This window comes from Elephantulus edwardii, unplaced genomic scaffold, assembly GCF_000299155.1.
Source record: "Elephantulus edwardii isolate Elephantulus edwardi_28Jun2011 unplaced genomic scaffold, EleEdw1.0 scaffold00246, whole genome shotgun sequence".
NCBI classification, from domain to species: Eukaryota; Metazoa; Chordata; class Mammalia; order Macroscelidea; family Macroscelididae; genus Elephantulus; species Elephantulus edwardii.
Genome location: NW_006399996.1, coordinates 3,507,144 through 3,524,628, shown reverse-complemented (window position 1 = coordinate 3,524,628; position 17,485 = coordinate 3,507,144). Strand labels below are relative to the sequence as shown.

Below are 17,485 nucleotides of genomic sequence, written 5' to 3'. Positions count from 1 at the left end.
TGCTCTGTTAGAATTTTAACTTTGACTATTCTCAGATTTCCACTCTATTTGATGTTGATGTTCCAGAAAGATTCACCTTTTTTCAGTTTCTTTTTTCCCCCCATTAATAGTTGGGTTTATTTCAATAATAATTTTAAATTCTTGCCTTAGGCAAGGGTACTAGCAATAATTTTAATAGAAATAGACAATTTTCTACACAGTCAAATATATAAAAGTTCTTTGACTTTCCTCAACACTGATCAGCAAGCAGATTCAGTCCGTATTTGCTTTGATCTATCTACTCAGTTAACCCAAGCTTCTTCTTCAGAGACTCTGGCATCTCAGGTGGAGGAGGACGAGGGAGTCTGAAGTACACCTTCACGGAGTCATAGATGAACCACTGCAGTGCAGTCAGAGTGCCAATCATGATGATACGGGCAAAGAGTCCCTTCCATACACCTTTAAATCTAAGCCTCTGGAGGACCTGAGAAGCACTGCTACCTTTCTCTTTATTCAACACAGATACCACAGAATCAGCAGGGTGAGAAACAATTGCACAGAAGACTCCAGCTATATAACCTGCCACAAGTGTGACAACAAGCTGCTCCGCCTTTGTACATTTCACTTCGGGGCTTGGGAACCACAAACTTGTACAATGCTTCAACAGTACGCTCAAAGCAGGCAAATTTCATCATGGTGTAAGGGATCTGTCTCATCCAGAGAGGAGCAACCCCCTTGTAGAACCTAGGAAATCAGGCTTCACTTTACACAGCTACGTATATTCATGTGGTTGAGATTTTATCGACATTAACACATGTGTCTGCATACAAGTCAAGTCCTGACATTTTTTTCAGTTTCTTAACTTACCCTATCTCTTCACATTATGTTGTTCGGTTTTCCTGGGATGTTCCCCTTTCTTCTCCTTTTATGTAACAAACTGCTACCCATCTGTCTGTAGCCTAGAGCCTCTGTAGCAACAACAACAACAACAAAATACAACAAGTGGGAGACTTTAAAGAACAGGAGTTTATTTTCTCGAAATTCAGGAGACTAGAAGTCAGAATTCAGGGCATGAGTCTAGGAGGAGGTCTTTCCTTGTCTGGACTCAGGGTTTCTTGACTTTCTTTGGTGCCCCTCTTCCCCCTTTGTGTCTGTGCTGCTCCTTAAAATTTAGAAGTGATTAGATATAGTATCCACCTATACTAATATGGAGCCCTGGTGACCTAGTGGTAAGAAGCTGAACTGCAATCCCAAAGACAAAGAGTTCAAATCCTTCAGTTACTCCATGAGAGAAGGATGAGAAGTCTCCTTCTGTGTGATTTACTGCCTTTAACGACCTGCTGGAGGGTCAGGTGAGTTGCTTTCAACTCAAAAGAACGAAAGAGCAATAACTATACTAATATGGCCTCATTAACCTCACAGAAATTCCCTTATTACCAAGTAGAATCATAGCCATAGGTAAAAAGGCTAGGAATTCCTACATAACTTTGGGAGTATGTGGCACTAAAATTCATTAATATCGCATTCAAGTAAAATCTTGCTGAAGGTTATTTTAAAATGATGAGAGCAATACATTGACAAAAAAATTGCTAGAGATTCAAGTTGGATTCATAGGAGGTCCTGGAACGATGGCTATCTTTGCTGATGTCAGATGGATCTTGCTTGGCTGAAAGAAGAAAATACCAGAAGCATATTTGTTGTTGTTATGTGTATACTAGTTCTGAAGCCTGCTCTATCTTGAGCCAGTCTCATTAACTCTTATACACCGGTCCCCATTACCTTAGTTACTGTGCCAATCCATCTCATCTGGAATCTTCCTCTTTTGTGCTGTCCCTTCACCCTTCCAATCATGATGTCCTTCTCCAAGGATTGCTCCCTCCTGGCTGTGTGCCCAAAGTATGTCAGACAGAGGTTGAAAATCCTAGCCTCCAAGGAGAAACTGGGTTCCACCTTCTCCAAGACAGACCTATTTGTTTTCTTGGCGGTCCATGGTTATGTTCAATACTCTTTTCCATAATTACAACTAAAAGGCATTGATTTTTCTGCCATCAATCATTGTCCATTCTCCAGTGCATAGCAAGTAATTGTGAAGACCATGGCTTGGATAAGGTTTACCTTAATCTCTAGACTGACATCTTTGCACTTCAGCATGCTGGAGAGGTTCCTGACAGCAGATTTTCCCAGTGCAATTCATCTTTTGATTTCCTGACTGCTGATACTAAGACGGTTGATTGTGGAGCCTGTTGTTGTTTGTTGTTATGTGCCGTCGAGTCGCTTGTGACTCATAGCGACCCTTTGTACAACAGCCCTAAACTCTGCTCTGTCCTGCGCCAATCGCACTGTCTCTGACACTCCCATCCCGAATTGTTAACAATTTCAATCTCTTCTCCATCTATCATGCTACTGTCAATTGGCCCAGTGGTGAGAATCTTAGTCTTCCTGATGTTGAGCTTCAATCCATATTGAAGACTATAGTCCTTGACTTTCTGCAGCAAGCACTTCAGGTCCTCCTCAGTTTCAGTGAGTACGGTTATGTCATCTGCATAATGCAAGTTGTTGATGAGTCTTCCTCCAATCCTGATGCCATATTCTTCCTCATAAAGCCCTGCATCCCAAATTATCTGCTCCTCATATTGACTGAAAAGGTCTTGAGATAGGATACATCATTGTAGGGTCATTCTGGAATTCACAGGGTTAGTAGTGGCTATGGAATACAGGCGAAAGGACTTGGCTACAAAGCCTGAAAGCAGGCAAACAATACCAAGAATGGATGGGACTGAAAGTAGTCTCATACTCCCTGGAGCATGTACCAACATAAAAGAGATCTGACAGTTCTCTATTAAACAAAGACTATTTCCTAAAGTTCTTGATAAGGTTGTTAAAAGCACAGTAAGACCTTGCTCATAAATACAAAGATGTTTTCTTGAAAACTGTTCATGCTTACCTATACTTTTTTTCATATTACCTATGCTTTGTTCCACATGTTTAAACATTTACCCACCCTATGAGATCATGCTTTAAGCTTTGATTTTCTGCTAATAAAAGGAGGGGCTTCTCAATCTCTCAACGTCATTTGCCTGAGAGAGTGATGACCCCCTGAAAACCCACATTTCTTCTCACTGGTCTTCTTTCAACTCTGTGAACACACAAACATCACTGATGCACTCCTTTCCTGATTTTGAATCACGTTGTGTTTCCTTGCCCTGTTCAGAGAAGTGCTTCCTTGTCCGAGTATAGGTTTCACATGAGCACAATTAAATGTTCTGGAATTCCCATTCTACTCAAGGTTAGCTACAATTTGTTGTGATCCACACAGTCACATGCCTTTGCACAGTCAATAAAACAAAGAGATACACATTCCTCTGATACTTTGTTTTCAGCTAGGTTCATCTGATATTGGCGATAATGTCTCTAGTGCCACTACCTCTTCTAAACCCAGCTTGTATATCTAGTAATTCTCTGTTAATGTACTGTTCCAGTCATTTTTAGATAAACTTCAGCAGCGTTGTGCTTGTGTATGATATTAGTGATGATGTTCTTCTTGTTGTGTACCATAGAGTCAGAACTAACCCATAGTTGACCCTCTGATGGGTTTTCAGAGGCAGTTAATCATACGGGAGGAGATTGTCCATCCTTCTACTGTAAAGAAGCTTATAGCCTTGAACCACGTGCCTTCGGGATTTCAGCACAGCTTCATGTCATGTTGGGTCACCCTTTTGAGGGTATAGGAATAAATATAGATCTCTTCCAGTCAGTTGACCAGGTAATTGTCCTCCCGATTTCTTGGCACAACCTGGTGAGCACATCCAGGGCAGCATCTGTTTGTTGAAATATGTCAACTGGTATTCCATCAGTTCCTGGAGCCTTGGTTTTTGCCAATTCCTTTAGAGCAGCCTGAGCTTTCTCTTTCATCCCCATTGCCTCTTGATCTTGATCATCTGTAATTTCATGAAATTCTTCTGTGTCAGCCAATTCTTTTTGGTAAGGTGATTCTATTTTCCTTTACTTGTGTTTTATTAAGTATGCAAAATAATTCTTGAAAACTGCATAGAAATCTGTGTGGATCATAATAAGTTATGGAGATCATTGAGAAGACTGTGAATCTCAAAACATTTTTGTCCATGTGGAACCTGTACATAGATTAAGAAGCAGTCAATCAAACAGAAAAAGGGGATGCTACACAGTTTAAACGCAGGAAAGGTATGCATCAGTATTGTTTGCTTCTACCATACCTACTCTACCTACTCAGTCTGTATGCTAAGCAAATCCTTTGAGAAACTGGACTTTATAAAGAAAAATGTGGCATTAGGTTTGGAGGAAGATACATCAGCAACTTGCATTATGCAGATAACACAAACTTGCTTACAGAAGGTAGTGTTTGAAGCACTTACTGATGAAGATGACTGAAATAGTCTTTCAGTATGGATTATACCTCACCAACACAAAGACAAAAATCCTCATGATTGGACCAGTAAGCAACATCTTGATAGTTAGGGAAAAGATCGGTGTTGCCAGTGATCTCTTCACTAGAATCCACAGTCACCCATGGAAGCAGCAGTCAAGAAATCAGTTGCATTTGGGTAAATTTGCTGTCAAATTTAAGCTTGTAATTTTAAAGTCAACTCTCCTAAGCCATGATATTTTCAGTTGCTGCCTGTGCTTGTGAAAATTAAACAATGACTAAGGAATATCCAAGAAGACTTGATGCCCTTCAATTAGTTTTTACAGAATACTGAAAATACCAAGGCAAAAGAACAAACCAATTTGTATCCAGAATGCCCTGTAGAAGCCAGGATGGCAAGACTTTGACTTACACAACTTAGTGCATGTGATCAGGAAGTGTCAAACTCTGGAGAAAGACATTGTAAAGTGGGGGATCAGGGGTAAAGTCTCTCAATGAGAGGAGGTGACACAGTGTCTACAACATGGTCAAGCCTTGTTAACTATTGTGAGGATGTGGGACTGGGTGGTGTGATCCACTTTATGGTACATAGGGATCCTGTAAATTGTAAGAAACATGACAGCATAACAAAATTTAGTCTATGACGCCATCCTTCATGTTCAGCCTCCCCAGGAAGCCTTCCCTGATCCTTACACCTGGGCTGCATCCTGTCCTATGGGCTCCCTAAGTGAGCTGGACTTCCCTAAGTGAGCACTGTACTAAATTACTCCTTTCACTGTCTTCATCTGCTTTCTGTGCCTCCTCGACTTGACCTGTCATCTGTGTAGAAAACTGGCGGGGTCTCTGCTTAGCATAATTTTCTCCCATTCTGTGGCCACTGGTGTGGCTCCTCCAGCCTGGTCAGGCAGATGCCACTGCCCCTCGGATAGTGACCCAAAGTCAAGTATTCCTCGTGGGCTGCTTGTATAGGAAGGGATTTTCAGAAGCCAGACACCAGCCTCCACTGCAGTGGCCAAGGTCTCTATCATCTGGCTGCCTTTTGCTGCCCTCAAGTGTCCAGTGACTGACTGCAGAATCCTTTGATTTCCACAACAGGGCCTGGAACAGGGCAGGGACTCAGGAAATATGGGTTGGCTCAGCTGTTTTTCAACTGCTTTTCCATTTCTGGTCCAGTGACTACTCCCATATAGCAGTTTGGAGGGAAGTCAGTCCAGGAGTGGGGTAAACTGTTGCAGAGGGTCTCTCTGGGAAAAGTAGCCTCCCCCAGGTGGTACCACCTGGGTCCCCTGGCACGTGTCCCTCCATCTCTGTACCAGGCCCTGCCTCCTGCCTGCCTGCTAGTTAGCACTGTTCCTAGGAAGAAATATCACATTGGGGGGGGGGGGGTGACGACAGTAATGCATGCCTATTTCAGTGCAGTGTCTTTTTCCTATGAAATACTGCTTATCTGCTAACCAAAAGGTTGATAGTTCAAACCCTTCAGCCACCTCACAGGAGAAAGCTGTGACAGGCTTGTGGGACAGACAGTTCTGTTCTGTCTCATAGTGGGTGTAGTTGGCACAACAGTGGGTTGTCTGGTTCTTTTATTGCTTTCTTTGCAAGTGTTAAGAAAAGGCTTAATGGGGGGAGGAAATTGTGAGACAATGAAAGATCGCCCCCCCCCCCAGAAAAAAAGCAAACTGGGAAGCTTAGGGAGGAAAATGTGTAACAATGAGTGAACAGAAATCCAAGTTCTGTATAAACTTCCATTAAAATCTAAAAAAAAAGAAAAAACTTCTCTATTCTTCCTCTTTCCACATCCCCTGCCCCTTCACCATGTACATCCCCCACACACACACACACATCCTTTACCCATGGCATAACCCTTGGAGAATGAGGTGATAAAGAAAACTGCTTCTGAAAGCAAAAATGTATTGCTGTTGCATCAACTGACTTATAGCTGAGTCTCTAGTGGGCTTTCAGAAGCTGTAAACTGCACAGGAAGAGACTGCCATCTTTCTCCTTCGGAGCCAATGGAGGATTCAAATCACCCTAGGTACCACCTGAGCATTAGCAGTGCGACTCCTGTGGCCTATGCTGCCCGAGTTATCATAAACCCAAGCTACGAAAATTTGCCCTTCTATTATTGGGGGGAGGAGGGGCAGAAATGCCTATCAACTTTTATTAATTTTTTAAATTAATTTTAATTAAAGTTTACAGACTTAGGGTTTCCAGTCATTCATTGTTGCACTTTTCTCCCTACCAACCCCCTCCCCAAACCCTCTTCTCCTTGAAAAGAAAGACTTTGTTATACAATTCCTCTCCCAAGTCCACTCCACTATACAGCCTTCACTCTGGACTTCTGTAATGACAATACCCATTCATATATCCCTTTTAAACAGTTCTCCCTCATCTGTTTCAATGCAATATGCATCATTCCTCTTCTGTCTTCCCTCAACCCTGATGTCAGTCCCATTTTACAACAGTGGCCCTATGCAATATTTGTCCTTTTGTGACTTTCTCCCAGTGTCATGTCCTCCAGGGTCATCCATTTTGCGTATTTCATTAGTTCCTTGTTTTTCCAATGCTGCACAGTATTCCATTGTGTGAATATACCAGAGCTTCTCTATCCATTCATTTGATGGGCAACTCTTAATAATTTTTAAAAAGCATATATATTTGCTAATGTTTTTCAAATGTACAATTTATATCATCAAAGATTACCAAGCAAATAGATTTTCCACCCTCTTAGATTTTATGATGCCCAAAATGTACCCCTGTTCTTTTTGTTATTGTTAATTCTTCTATGCTACCCCTTCCTGCCTTGTGAACTTGATCCATGGGCAAACACTAATCTTGTACAGTTGATTATGCTGGGAGAACAAACAGGTTTGTCCTGGAGAGGGTGAAGCCAAAATGCTCCTTGGAGTCAAGAATTCTGAAACTTCATCTGACACTTTGGGCATGTTGCAAGGAAGGACTGGTCCTTGCAGAGGGACTTCATGTTTGGGAGAATGGAGGGACGGCACAGGAGAGTAAGACTCTAGATGAGATGGATCGATTCTGTGAGTGGAGTGGTGGGAATGGTTGTGTTTGAGACAGTGAGGTTGGCACAGAACAGCATTTAGGGCTCTTGTACGTAGGGTCGCTATGAGTCCCAAGCGACTCGACAACACATAACGCCTCCCTGGGGTTATTGTTGCACATGTCCACTTTAGTGAATAAATGTATCATTATACATCACCATTTATGTCTGTTGCCAGATTTCCCAATGTCCGTAGGGAAGCTCATTACTTTGCTAAATAATGACTTCTTTCCTTAACCCCCCTACCCTTGCTAACCACTACTAGATATTTCTTACGAGAAAGCAAAAAAGCCCAACCCACTGTCCTGAAGTCAATTCTGACCTGACTCACATCAGCTCACCACTAGGTTTCTGAGACTGGAAACCTTAACAGGAGCATGCTGCTTCATCTTCTGATCAGAAGCTGATGGGCTCAAACTGCCATCTTTTCGGTTACCAGTCCCAAAGTTGTACATCTGAAATTTTTTACACATCACTTTTCTGTCAAGTCAGGAAAGTTTAAATGTCAATTCTGTCAATTGCCACTACAGAAGGTGGGTAAATTTCTAAGTCAATGAGAATAAAATCTCTCGTATTCCCCTCCACGCCTGCACTTTCCAAACCATTCTCAAGCCAGACAGTCCGTGTGTGGTGGGGTAGATGGTGCTCCACTGGGTTTTCAACAGGGAGTTTTTGGAAGTGGGCCTGAGGCCTTTCTTCGGCCTCTTCGTGGACTCAGCCTGCAGAACCATATTTAGGGTTTCAGTAGCAGTCTGTCCCCAGCATTGCCACTCTATCCCAGGAACGAAAGTGCTAAGAAGCTCCTACTGGGCTCAGAGTCCCTGTCTCCCTTCTCAAGTAGATATCTCCAATCAAGACTGTGAGCTATAAAAATTTATTAGGAGGCAACTTGTAACAGAACAGCCACGAGGTATTGATTTCTATTCACAGACAGACATGAAGGAAGCAATGCACATAAGGCAACTGTCAGTGAGAAACCTTGTTCTTCCAGGACACGGATAAGCAATGGCCTTAGGTGTCAGCCCCAAATCAAAGCCTGGCTCCACCTCTTAGAATCTGTGTGCTCCAAAAAAAAAAAAGAATCTGTGTGCCCTTGGGCAATTTAAACTTACTTCTTGTGTTGTAAAGATGGCTATTATGTACCGTGCTTAATTATAAGAAAGAATTTAGATACATATAAAATGCTTAGCATGTACATATACCTACTATTTTAAATTCTATTAAACCATAAACCTGATGGGAGCAATGATAGTGTGAATGAAAACGTCACTCATCACCATCAACTCAGCTCATTTGCTGACCCATCAGCCAGTTTCCAGAGGCTGTAAATCATACGGGAAGAGACTGTCCATAATTCTCTTGTGGACCTGCCTTTTAAATTGCCAGCCCAACTCCCTACCAACTAGGCCAACAGAGTCCCCTGAATGAAGAGGTAGTACTGACACATAGTAAAGGCTCAATCAGTGGCATATGGTACTGAATACCTGTCAGAAAGGAAGCTGCTAAACTAGGAGAAGCAAGAACATAGGAATGTTGAGCTCAGAGGCCAGGGCCAAGGCAGACCTGAGACAGCCAGAGGCCCCTGTTAGAAAGTCAGGTAAATAATTCCTTACATAGCAATAGAGGGGAGAAACCAGAGGTTCTATTTTCCAGTTGTGGACGCTAAGCTTCTAAGCGGACTTCCCCATCCTAGAAGTCCAGTGACAAAGGGGCAGAAAGCATCTCTCAGAGCCCAACTGAGATACGAGGCACATGATGGTCATGAGGCTAAGTGGGGCTGAAGGGACTGGACCCTCCCCAAGACATCCCAACTTCCACGCTGAACCACCTGCTGCTTCCCGAGCTCACAGGAGGGGCAAAACATGTTTACAAGAGGGCAAGTGCAAATGAGCAAAAGTGGGCAGATTATAAAAATAGCTATCTATGGATTTTGTCACTCGTCTGTCCAAGGTACATAGGAAATCTGTAAGAGGCTCCAGCAGGTAACAGGGAGAACACAGACACTTGGGGGAAAGGTGTTCTGGGTGAGCCACCATGCTCAGCAGCCTACTTCCTGGACCCAGTTCCAGGCATTGATGAAGAGCTGGAGCCAGGGAGAGGTGGTCAGGGCATCAAACGGAGGGGGCCGCCATGCCCACTGCCAAGGCCTCACAGCCCGCTCAGGGTGAGGCATGAGTGCCAGGTGGCGGCCATCGGGAGAGCAGACACCAGCCACACCTCCTGGGGAGCCATTGGGATTCATGGGGTACTGCTCTGTGGGGTTCCCAGCATCATCCGCCCAGTGTAGTGGAGCCAAGCCCTTGGCCTCCATATGGGCTTGAAGTTCTGGAGAAGAAAACGCCATGTAGCCTGGAAAGAGAGGAGAGAAGTGAGAGTAAAGCTCCTTCAAGGCCTCTGCCCAGCCATCCCGAGGCCTCCCGATTCCAGCCGGCCCTGACCTTCCCCGTGGGCGCTCCACACGGGCAGCACAGCGCCCTCCATTCCTCGCAGCATAATGGCGGGTCCAGGCCCCACATGCACACTGGCCCAGCGGGACTCGAAACGCCCAGATAGGTTGTGGCGCAGCAGGAGGCCTGGTGGGGCGGGCCAGGAGTCACAGCCAGTGTCCCCGGCCTCCTGGCTAGGGTCTCCCCCGACCCAGCTCAGCAAAGCCAGCAGCTGACAGCCATTGCACACACCCAGGCTGAACGTGTCTGGCCGCCTCCGGAAGCGTCTCAGTTCAGTCCCAGCCTTTGGATGAAAGGTCACGGCAGCTGCCCACCCTAGGAGGGAAAAGGGAAATTGAGGTGAGACCTAGAAGGCCCCCAGAAAGAAAGGAGAGGAAGGGGTGACTGCCTTCTCTCCCCCATGTCACTCCTGCACTCACTGGGGCTCCCCATCTGCTTGGCTCAGGGCAAGTGCAAGGGGACCAATGGGCTTATCTGCTTAAATCCAGTGCTGCCTGCACTTGGGTCTGAGATGGTCCATAGCCAGTTTCTGGTTTGGTCAGCAGAACATTTTAAAAAATCTTTGGTTGCGCAGACATCTACTGTTGCTGTTAGCAGCCATCAAGATGAATTTGTCTCACAGCAACTCCACGTGTAAAGAGCTGCAGCACACAGGGTTTCCGGCTAACCCTTGGGCACCAGGTCACCTAACCGGTCTTGCAGAGCTCCTCTGGATGGATTCAAACCACCAACCTTTCAGCCAGCAGCTGAGTGCTTAGCTCTTTGTGTCACCCAGGGACAGATGCCAAACATTTAAACATACTGCCACAGATATCCTTCATTTTGGCTTCTCTTGAAAAACCAGACAGATCTGAACCTGCTGAGACAACTTTCCTGCAGGACAATCTACTGGAGCCGAGAAGGCGGCACCTCGAGACAGGCCACATGTCCTTCAGGTGGCAGACCACCAGCCCACCCGCCTCATTTCAATCCTCTCTGTCCGCATCTGGCCCGAACAAATGCCCCTACTCTCTTTCCAGGAAGCAGGGACCTGAGGAGTGCAAGGGAAGGAATGAGAGGAGCCCAGTCTGACCTTTTGCAGAACCCAGAACATCTGCGTAGCTGAAGCCACCCACGAAGGCCACGCCCCGGAAGGTGTCCAGTCTAATAGCCCCAGAGCAGAGATCCTGCATGGTGACATCCCACACCTGCCGGGACAGGGACAAGGTGTCAGAGGACACAGCCTGATTGAACTACAGCACTGCCCTCAGCTCTTCTGGGTCACTCTGCTTACCTCAAACCCAGCAGAATGGAAGGCATCGGCCATCTCCCTATCTCCATTACTGCCCTCCTCTCGCAAGATGGCAACTCGGGGGGCTGGACCACCTGGAGGAAAAGAAATGAGGTCTCTGGACCAAAGGGCTTCTCTCCTACACCAACCCTGCTCCAGTCCCAGACCCCAAGACCACACTCTCATACCAGGCTCCTGAGGCACAGAAGCTTTGGGAAAGGTGGGGGGCAGGAAGTAGCTAGGCCCTGTCCGCTCCCTTAGGCTCCGTTCCTCCTCTGCCACACAGTGAGGATCTGCCTGTAGGCGGTCCAGCTGGAAGCTCGTCTCCTCCCAGAGGGCTCGCAGGTGCCCAACAGGCTCCTCCAGAACCACAGTCCCATTCACGGACATGTGGACCTAGGAGAGGAGTAAACTCAATCAAGGCACAATGCTGCCCGCCCACCAGGCTGGCCAGGAGGTGAGCCACCCCACCCCACACCTCCCTATCAACTGCCCACTGCCTCACTTCCTCACCACAGCATGGGGCCCACCATCGCTGGTGCGGCCCAGCTCCAGGCACTGCAGGCCTGCATCCCGGTAACGCTTCAGCACCTGGGCTAGGTCTGCCTCCTGCACCTCCAGCACCAGGCCTGGTTCCTCAGCAAACAGCACAGGCAGTGCTAGGGGAACAAGTAGGGAGGAAGTAGTGGTATCAGGGTGTCTAAAGTGTTGCCAGGGACATGAACAGAGTCAGGAAGATTAAGGTCAGTGTCAAAAGTGAGAACCAGACAGGAGTGGGATCAAGTTATGTCAACCCAGGAGCTGTAGGATGGGTCCAGTGAGGAACAAGGTGGCGGTACCTAGTTAGTAAACAGAGAGGACAGGATGGCACACAGGGAAAGGGAGACAAGCCTTTCAGGAAAGAGGGTCTACTCATGGGATGTGGGGGTGGGGGTGGGGGTCCAGGCCTGAGCCTAGACCACAGGTCCTCACCATCAGCCCCCGGAGCAGGCACGTCCACCACTATCCCACAATTCCCAGCAAAGGCCATCTCCAGCAGGCAAGTGACAAGGCCTCCATCACTGACATCATGGCCTGAGCAGAGGAGGCGGTCTGGAGATAGGAGAGAGAAAGGTCAGCAGGCCAAGGCTAAACCTGATGTCCCATCTCACCTTCTGGACACTCTGGTGCGGTGTGCTAGATCATGGATATGGAGAACCAGAGGGAAGGGCCTCAGACCTCTCTGCCTCCACGCTCCATGCTCACCTGCAGAATGCCAGCCTCTTTCATGCCTACCACCATGGCCCCATCTCCACCATGGCTGTACTCACCTTTCAGCAGCCCCTGGGTGACGGTGAAGGCACGCACCAAGTTCTTAGGAAGGTCCAGGTCAGGAGGCTGCTCCCCAAGCTGGGAGAAGCACTGGGCCAGAGCAGTGCCCCCAAGGCGGTGCTGCCCAGGGCTCAGTGGCACATACAGCAGGCAACCTGGGGAGACAGGCATGTGGCGAGGCAAGGCCAGTTCAGGAGGAAGCACCAGCGCCATCACTCTTAGCCTGTGGGGAGCAACCACCCACGCCCCAGTGCAAAAATAAGGGGTTCAAAGATAACAATGTAGACTCCAAGCCAAAGCCACACTCTGAACACAACACAATGAGGAGATGGGAAGAACCGTACCTCTTCCACCAGGATGCTTGAGGTCTGGGGTCACAGTAGCTGTGATGTCCGGACACACAGCATAGGCTGAGATGACCAGCGACCCTGCGGAGCCAAGAATAAGACAAAGCAAAGGGGAGCCCCAGCAGCCCTCACTCCTGTGCCCCGCAGGCCTCACCAGGAGCCAATACTGTCTCAGTGCCGACTCGGGCAGCCATGCTGAGGGAGTCCTTGCCACCGTCTATGGCAATGCCCAGGGTTGCCATCACTGACACCATAGCTTCACAGGCATCAGCCAGAGCAGCACCCTCTCCCGGGAGCTTGGCTGCCCACATCCAGTTCCCACTGCACTTCACGTCCTGGGAGACGGCATGCGTGAGGGGAGAGAGAGGTGGAGAGTTGAGTACAGCAGAGGGACTGGGTGGTCCTGAGCAGGAAGGATGACAAGGCAAGTGGACAATGGAATGGCACCATCCCCAAGGCCCAGGGTTCCAAGGCAGGTGCTGGAGTACTCACCCGGAGGTCAGTGACCAGAGCAAACACCAGGTTAGTGAGGGCCTCTGCCACGGCCAGCCGGGCAGCAGCCTTGGGGTCCAGCAGGCTCTTGACTGGTTGCTCCCCCACGGCTGTAGCCGCACCCACAAGTTCCTGGTGACTCAGTGCCACAACTGCCACGTCTGCCAGAGGAGTCTGCAGCGGTCCGACACACTGCTGCTGGGCTACCAGGCCACTGACAGAGCGGTCCACCTACAGGACCAGGAAGGGCTGGTGAGGGCCATGGGGCAGGGAAAGCATGTCCTCCACTCCACTCTGTGCCCCTCAGAAGCACTAGGCGGCCCTGTTCTCTCAGAAGAAAGATGAGCTCAGCTCAGAGATATGTACAAGGGCAGCCCAGAAGGAAGAAAGCTGTGCTGCCCTAGGCCCTTCCCCTCAGAATGGTCCCCAAGGACAGATGGCCAAAGTAAGGGATGTGAAGGGCTGGAGGTAAAGCAGAAAGGACCTTGTTGGTGAGGTAGCGCTTGCTGGCCACAGCTGGCAGCCTCAGAACCCGATCCAGTGCCAGGCGTACACTCAGCCCCGGGGGTAAGGTCAGTGGTTGCAGCACAAGGCAATTCCTCTGTAGGAAGAAGTCCTACAACATGGAAACAAGGGCAGGTAAGCCCCTGGAAGAACGGGGTGACATGAAGAGGGCAAAAGGTCATCTGCAGGGCTGGGGGTGAGGAGGGAGAATCTTGTCCCAGCCCCATTTACCTTACGAGGCATCTTGCCCAACACCCACTCCAGCTCTAGGTCTACAAGAGTCGGGGGAGACCCTACAGGGGCATCGCCCTCACCGTTTCTTCTCACAGGACATTCTCGATCGTCCACCAGTACAATCTGTATCATAAGACACAGAGGGAAGGAGTGCAGAATCCCAGGAGTTAACCTCCAGGAATTGGGAGAGACTCTTTCCACCCACCTCTGGCCTGCCCTGCTGAGGCTGTATCCCATCCTCCTCAGCTCACCTCTAGCCCCTGACATTCTCCCTTGAGCCCTAACCCAGGCAGTTGAACCTCCTACTGATCACCGGGTTAACATACTCTCCTGTCTCCGGTAATAGTGCCCACAAAGCAGGCTGGGCAGCGTTCCCGGGCACTGACTCGACTCAGGAAATCCTGGTGGGGGGCCCTCAGCAGGAGCGCATTTGACTCCTGGTACTCAGCACCCCAGATTTCCAAGGCATTCAAGGTTGGGTCCCCAAGCTGCACAGGCATGGAGTGGAGAAAAGGGGATTAGTAGGCATACCTGAGTATCAAGAAGTTGCTCTGAATAGGAAAAACATGGGACCTGGTGGAGCCAGCTGAGTGGGGGAACACGAGACAAACCTGGAAGCGACTGGTGTAAATGACAGCCCCAGCTGGGTCACTCAGCTCCTTCAGGACATTGCCTGGTGAGAACATTGCAGGGAAGTTGGTGAACTGGCCAGTCAGAGCCAGGCACACGCAGGACGGTTCTACCTTCAAAGGAGTTCTCACCGTGCTACCACCTCACCCACTTGAGGAAGTCTCCTACCCTACCCTGAACCCTCCCAGAATGCAGAGGAGACAGGAAAAGGGGCACAGAGCCAGATGGCTATCTGACAGTCCTCAATGCCTCTTCCAGAAACCAACCCTGGCAGGAGACCAGGGCAGCCCCATCCCTCACCATTGCCACCAGCACCCTGGTCATGGAGGCTGCAGATGGGGTTTCCCTCTGGGGCCTCCACACAAGCCCGGATCACACGGTTCATCTTTTGTTCCATCTCTGGGTCTCCTCGCTGCACAGCATCAAAGTCTAGTTCACTGGTGTTGTCTCCCTGCACCTGGGGGCATAAAAGGAAAGGCAGAGCTAAGGCTGAGACTAGGAGCTCAGACACTTCACCAAGGGGCCCAGTGACACCACACATACTTTTGGCTATTCTCACTCACCTGTACCGATGACGCAGCTCCACCTCCAACTCCAATCCTGTACACAGGACCCCCCACCTTCACTACCTGCATGCCTGCAAGGAAGGAAGAAGTGCAGAACTGAGCACAGGGGAAGCCACCAGCAGGAGCCATTACAGCAGGAAGAGTGAAGATAAAAGAGAGGTGCTCTTCAGCCAGCAGGGTCTCTAAGATTCCCAACTGGGCTGACTGGAGAGTGAAAAGGCACAGCTTCTATGGAGGACAGTGATCAAAATTACAAATGCACATCTTCTGATTAGGTAAATATACTGAGGACAAACTTGTTCATGTTATTTTATGTTAAAAGATTATTAAATACTGTGGCTTGTTTTTAAAGCAAGAGAGTAGAAATAATCTAAATATAGCAGCAGAGAACTGATAAAAAATATATGGTCCAGCCACATAATGCAACACCAAGTCACCAAAGAATTTAATAGTAGTATGAAATGATTTTCAAAATATATTGCTACAGGAATCCAGAATTAAGGTTGCATAGAGAAGTGTACTCGGGGTGGGGGGTGGGGGGCAAGGGATGTGGGAATTGTATACTAATGAAGGAATTTTTTTTCTTTTTCTCTTCGGAGGGGGAGCGAGCTGGTGGGGAGGGGTGGGCAGGGAGAAAAATGCAGCAATGAATGAATGGAAATCCAAAACCTCTGTAAATGTCTATTAAAATTAATAATAAAAAAGAAAAAGAATTGAAAAAATATATATTGCTAAGTGTGTGTGTGTGGGGGAAGCAAGGTGCAATGTAAAATCATGTACAATACCTGCTGCTACCAAGATGGCACTTACTCAGAACAGCTCTCCTCGGAGCCCACCACTGGGCTACCAGGGCTGTAAACCTTTAGGAGACTGCACATCTTCCTCTCTGAGCAGCTGGTGAATTCAAACTGCTGACTTTTCAGTTAGCAAACCAATCCATTATACTTAGATAATTGTAACATTACAAAAGCAAGGTTTATACACTGAACCCCAGCAACAATAGCAAAGTTCAACAGGCCAGCAAACAGCAAATGTTGGCAAGGTTGTGGAGAGACTGGAACCTTTATTCACTGTTGGTCAGAGTGTAAAATGGTGCAGTCATGACGGAAGGCAGTCTGGTACTTTCTCAAAAAGTTGGAAATAGAAATACCATTTGACCGAGCAATTCCACTATGGGGAATATACCCTAAAGAAACCAGAGCCACCATTTGTCTATATGCATAAACATTTGTTTATAAACATACCCATGTTTATTGTTGCATTATTCACAAGAGCAAAGAGATGGAAGCAACAAATCAACAAAGTGCCAATCAACAAATGAATGGATAGAAAAACTATGGTATATTAACACAATGGAATATAACACAGCACTGAAAAACAAAAAACTCGTAAAACATTGCACAATATGGGTGACCCTACAGAACATTAGGCTGAGTGATATATCACAGTTACAAAAGGACAAATACTGCATACCACCACTTACAAAACAGGACTGACATAGGGGGTTGGGGAGAAACTAGGGAAAGAGGTGAGAGATAATCAACTGTATTAGAATAGATAAAGAACTGATTAAAAAGAATATATGATTAGACATTATTTGTATGACAACAATCCAGAATAAGAGGTGCATTGCAAAAGTGGAGTGAGTGGGTGGGAGAAAATTGTGCAACGATGAATGTGTTGGGTTTTTTTAAAAAAAAGAAAGGAAGCAAGAAAACTGAGAGAGGGAGAGGGAGGAACATATGCAACAGTGAATGAATAAAAATCCAACCTTTCTATACATTTTCATTAAGATCATAATAAAAAAAGATTTATACACTGAAAACTACCAAACATCTTAGCACGTCTGAACAAATGGAAAGACATCCCATTTGGAAAGACAAATAGAAAGACATTATATTTTTCATCCCAATGGAAAGACAGGTCAAATGACTTAATGTCGTAAAGACAGTAATAACCCCTAAGTGATCTACACCCAATGCTTCCCTGCTAAACCCCAGCTGCCTTCAGGAGAAATGACTGGAAGAGGTCTATATTTGTTCCCATCCCAAAGAAGGGCGACCCAACTGTGTGTGGAAACTACAGAACAATATCATTGATTTCACATGCAAATAAGATTCTACTGAAGATTATCCAAAAACAACGAAGAGTACATCAACAGAGAACTGCCAGAAGCCCAGGCTGGGTTTAGAAGGGGTTGTGGTAATAGGAATATTGTTGCTGATGTTAGATGGATCTT

General features: G+C 47.2%; 1 protein-coding gene and 1 pseudogene across 1 annotated transcript in view; both read right to left on the bottom strand.

Moving 5' to 3' along the window:
- Positions 1–277: 277 nt before the first annotated feature.
- On the bottom strand, positions 278–8,176 carry LOC102860874 (annotated as a pseudogene).
- Positions 8,177–9,483: 1,307 nt separating this feature from the next.
- The window catches only part of PFAS (phosphoribosylformylglycinamidine synthase), a 20,413-nt gene continuing 12,411 nt past the window's right edge, over positions 9,484–17,485 (bottom strand). The window contains exons 11-27 of the mRNA XM_006899185.1: positions 15,244–15,317; positions 14,981–15,137; positions 14,662–14,723; positions 14,377–14,538; positions 14,048–14,173; positions 13,797–13,928; positions 13,313–13,543; positions 12,975–13,155; positions 12,818–12,901; positions 12,473–12,628; positions 12,135–12,254; positions 11,676–11,821; positions 11,351–11,558; positions 11,166–11,257; positions 10,965–11,079; positions 9,884–10,207; positions 9,484–9,794 (exon numbers count right to left, since the gene is read on the bottom strand). Of these exons, the coding sequence (XP_006899247.1) occupies positions 9,484–9,794; positions 9,884–10,207; positions 10,965–11,079; positions 11,166–11,257; positions 11,351–11,558; positions 11,676–11,821; positions 12,135–12,254; positions 12,473–12,628; positions 12,818–12,901; positions 12,975–13,155; positions 13,313–13,543; positions 13,797–13,928; positions 14,048–14,173; positions 14,377–14,538; positions 14,662–14,723; positions 14,981–15,137; positions 15,244–15,317 (2,681 nt within the window). The remainder of the gene's footprint in view (positions 9,795–9,883; positions 10,208–10,964; positions 11,080–11,165; positions 11,258–11,350; positions 11,559–11,675; positions 11,822–12,134; positions 12,255–12,472; positions 12,629–12,817; positions 12,902–12,974; positions 13,156–13,312; positions 13,544–13,796; positions 13,929–14,047; positions 14,174–14,376; positions 14,539–14,661; positions 14,724–14,980; positions 15,138–15,243; positions 15,318–17,485) is intronic.